The following is a 3926-nucleotide window of genomic DNA, read 5'->3' on the forward strand; positions in this document are numbered from 1 at the left end:
AATCTGTTCAGATATTCACTTGCATTACAGACATGCGTTCGGGCTCGATTAGGCTAAATAAATCCCCAATCCCAGGAAGTACAGGTGTGTTAGGTGGGATCTGCTTGCTTTGGTGCATGCTTTAGCAGAACACAGCATGCGTTCCCGGTGCACAAACCTTTTGTCGTGGCAGTGTTTGGCCTGGGGAGGCTCTGAAATGTTAAGAACACAATGGTTTCTGTGCTAAGAAATGTGAAAAGCTATAAGCTTGTAGGCAAAGAACTGGCTTGGTTTTAGGTAACCGGTTTAGATGAACCAGTATATATGTCTACGAATTGATTAAGCCTACCTAGAGCTGTTCAGGTAGGTTTGAATAGGTTTGGTGAGCTCTGTTATTTGCTTTTAGTGCTGATATTGCTGTAGGTGTGCATAGAGAAGATTACAGGTTCAATACTAAGACGAATCTGATCATAAGCAGCTTGCTGGTGATTGCGCCGTCCCTGCCTTAGCTTTCCATTTACTGATTTTTATGCTGAGAAATCGTACAGAAAAGTGTGTTCTACCATATTCTGAGTTCTTCATACCATGGCCAGCGACAGGAATTTTCCCCTGCTCCCTCTGCTTTGTTTCTCCTTCCCGAAGCCGTCCTGCTCTGCTCCTGCTTGTGCACGTGCTGCTCGTGGGGTGGGCAGAGCCCATGTTCCAGGCTTTGGGTCATGCTGTAGGTAACAAGTAAAGCGGTGGTCTTTTGTTTTATTTAGTAATTTTTAATGTTTGGATGCCCATGTACTTAATCTGTGTGGAATTTGGCTGAGATTGTTCCCAGAAGATCGTACAAACGTTTTCTTTGGTCAAGCTGTAGGCAGCATCCTACAGCCTGAATTTCAAAAGATCATACAAACATTTTCTTTGGTCAAGTTGTAGGCAGCATCCTACAGCCTGAATTTCACTTTGAGATTTTGGGTTGAAATTCCATCTGTGGATTGAAACTGTCAGCTGTCTTCTTTTATAGGCTTTGATACAAACGTGCAGATTTCCTGCAAGGTAGACGCGCAGTCTTGCGTCACCCCTGAGTTTTCAGCTGGGCTGATGTTCATGCAGGAGCAGTGTGGCTGTGAGATGCAGCCCGTGGCCGGCAAAGCTCAGCAGGTAGGCGTTGTAACCCTTCCCTGCTGGTGTCTGGACCTGGTGACAACCTGGGATGTAGAAGGCATTATCTGCTGGCTCCACACCACTTGGCGTGAAGCTCTGGCAGCACACGGGGCAGGGAGGCAGCAAAGCTGCACCCAAAGGTCCCCGAGCCGCCTGCGGCTGCCTCCATGCACTCAGCCGGACTGGCGAGCTTCGACTCTTGCTGTTTTTTTTTTCCTACTCCAATTCTGAGCCAGCAGAAGGGCTTCTGCAGGAGACTTCAGAAGGCTTTTCACCAAAGCTAAGCTGGGAACAAAGTCTGATGTTAACTTGGAAAACGTGGTCTTTTTTCTCTGGAACCACTTCCTTCTTCCACTAGAACTGGGCTGCAACCAGCCAGCCCCACTCGAGCAATAACCATTTTGAAATACAAGTGAAAGTATCAACAATACTGGAGAATAAAAATGCCAGAGCCCTGGGAACTGCTCGGAAGGTAGCCAATGGCAAGTGCGGTCCCTCCTGTCGGGAGCGAGATCTACTTGTTGAATTGCTGAATTAATGAAACCTTACCAACGAGGTTCCTTTCGCAGGGCGCTGAAAGGAGCCCAGATTTCTTGCGTTGTCTTAGTGGTTGCACTCTGATCCCAGATGGGCGGATAATAATGTTATAAATGATTTACTGCCGTACGGTATATGTTATGGGAGGTTTATAGAGATCAAATCGCACAGTGAGCTGGAAAATCCTCTCTATTGTTGAGGCTGTTCCCTGGCTGCTGTTGGCAGCCGTACATTAGTGGCGCGTAGGGGAGTTTGCCTTATTCAAACAATAGTGTAGGCATTATAATTTAATTACTCCTATCATTAGGCCAGTTTTCTTAGAGAGAAAAAACACCCACAAATGAAAAAAAAAAAACAAACCCAAACCACTGAGGTTTTTTCTTAGCTGTATTTAATGAAGGACTGCCTCCCAGCTCTTTCGGTAAGAAGACTTCTTTGCAATGCTGTATTTTACTGATGGTGTAACAGCAGATTTTTACTTTCTACTGCAACTATCCCAGACCAGGTTTCCTCCCCAGCTGTCTTTATTCCTGAAATTAAGTGCCTTCCTGACAGGGATTTCCTGGGCCAAACTTAGTAGCCTCCTATCTGCAAATTTAGGATGAAGGATAAAGGGTAAAATTTATTCCTTGGGAAGGACGATCTCCAGACTGGGAAGAAACAACTCATAGGAATTTGAAGTATTGCACATCCAGTGTAACCAACAGCAAGCAGGAGCGGAGCGTTTCGTGCCCTGTGGCCCTGGAGGCAGTAACGTGAAGTTCATCCCTGGTTGGGAGCGAGGATCCAGAGTGCAGCTGGCGACGATGGTCCCACAGATAGTAGCACACTTTCCCTTTGATGTATGTAAAGAGTCCTTTCATTTGTTTGTTTTTGCTGCCAAATTACTTCACTTCGTCCCTTGTGCAAGGCAGATACTGCGGGATATCATTACGGTCAGTAAACAAGGAAGTGGAACCTGACACTGAGTGACAGTAAATGAGCTATTTGCCGATGGCAGGGGCCAGGTGACACATGTGCTGGACTTTCCTCGGGGGTGCGCAGCCCGCCGGCAAGAGCCGGGCTCTTGTACGTCCTTGGAGGCACTCGGCACTTCACCTGCTGTGGGTTGCTCAGGGTTTCTCTCTGTGAACTACTTCATAGAAATGGGATGTTTCCAGGTATCTTAGGGTAGTCTGAAATGAAGCGGGCAGGCGGTTCTCCTCCCTTCCAAGCTGGCCATGGCCTGCCTGTCCCCGGTCACTGCTGCACACGGCGTTTTATTGGGGTGTGTGATCCGCGAGCACCTTTGTGACACTAGTGACTGGTACAGAAAATGTTTATCAGTAAAGTATTTGTATTATTCATTGCTTTCCACTATAATTAAGCAGCTGACAATCCTCTCGGAAGAGGTCTGAGTGGAGGAGGGAGTTGTTTGGAAACCATTTTGAGGATCTTGGTTGCAGTGTGCAGTGCAAGGTCAGAGTTATCATTATTGCTTTCTACTGTCGTCATTTCACGATCAATACTTCTCTTCTAATATTAATAACTATGAAATAATTTATGGCTCAGATGAGCCCATCTCTAGCCAGAAAACTGCAAATGCTGTTAGCGATCCTGATCTTAAACATCAGCATGGACCCATCATGCCGGTTGCACAACAGAAGCACCCTCCACTTTTCCGGAAAACGGGAGGGCAGGAAGAGCAGGACCCTTTGGGGTGCCCAGCGCAACTCCTCGGAGCATGGCGCTGGTTTCCCAGTGCCTGGCTGGGAGCCTTTCCTCTGTACAGACCAAAGAGCGAGTGATGTGCATGGAGCTCCACGCTGACCGAGCCTCTGCCCCGCACGCTGCCCGCCGTCCCGTCCGGCTCCCATCGGGGACATGCCGCGTCGTGCTGGCACAGGAGATGGGGGGGTTCTGCTACCAGCTGTAATCACTGCATTGTGCAGCATGAGGCTCTTATTTGCTTTGTTTATTCAGTCTCTCGTCACCCTGTAGGCATTTCTTTCTTGCCCCAGAGTCACGATTGCTGCTTTAATTACTGGTGTTTCCTTTGCCAGCAGCTCCATGGCGTTCGTGCCCTGAGTCAGCAGGATCTGCGGCAATTGAAAGCTTCGAGTGTCACCCCACCGAGACAGAGCCGTCACTCGGTGAGGTGTTTGCAATGGCAAACCCATTTTTAAACTCCCAAACCTGAACAGCCTTTACTTCAGTAAGTGCTGCTACCAGGAGTCTTTGCAAATAATGACTTTTCACGTCAAAGGCTTGGATAATTT

The 3926-nt window shown here is 47.9% G+C and overlaps 1 protein-coding gene across 1 annotated transcript in view; it reads left to right on the top strand.

Moving 5' to 3' along the window:
• Nucleotides 1-991: 991 nt before the first annotated feature.
• LOC104471354 overlaps nucleotides 992-3926 on the top strand; it is a gene marked incomplete at its 5' end in the record, with an annotated part of 11039 nt that continues 8104 nt past the window's right edge. The window contains 2 exon segments of the mRNA XM_010086678.1: nucleotides 992-1128; nucleotides 3711-3800. Coding sequence (XP_010084980.1) covers nucleotides 992-1128; nucleotides 3711-3800 — 227 coding nt within the window.

This window comes from Pterocles gutturalis, unplaced genomic scaffold (assembly GCF_000699245.1).
Source record: "Pterocles gutturalis isolate BGI_N339 unplaced genomic scaffold, ASM69924v1 scaffold14891, whole genome shotgun sequence".
Taxonomy (NCBI): domain Eukaryota; kingdom Metazoa; phylum Chordata; class Aves; order Pterocliformes; family Pteroclidae; genus Pterocles; species Pterocles gutturalis.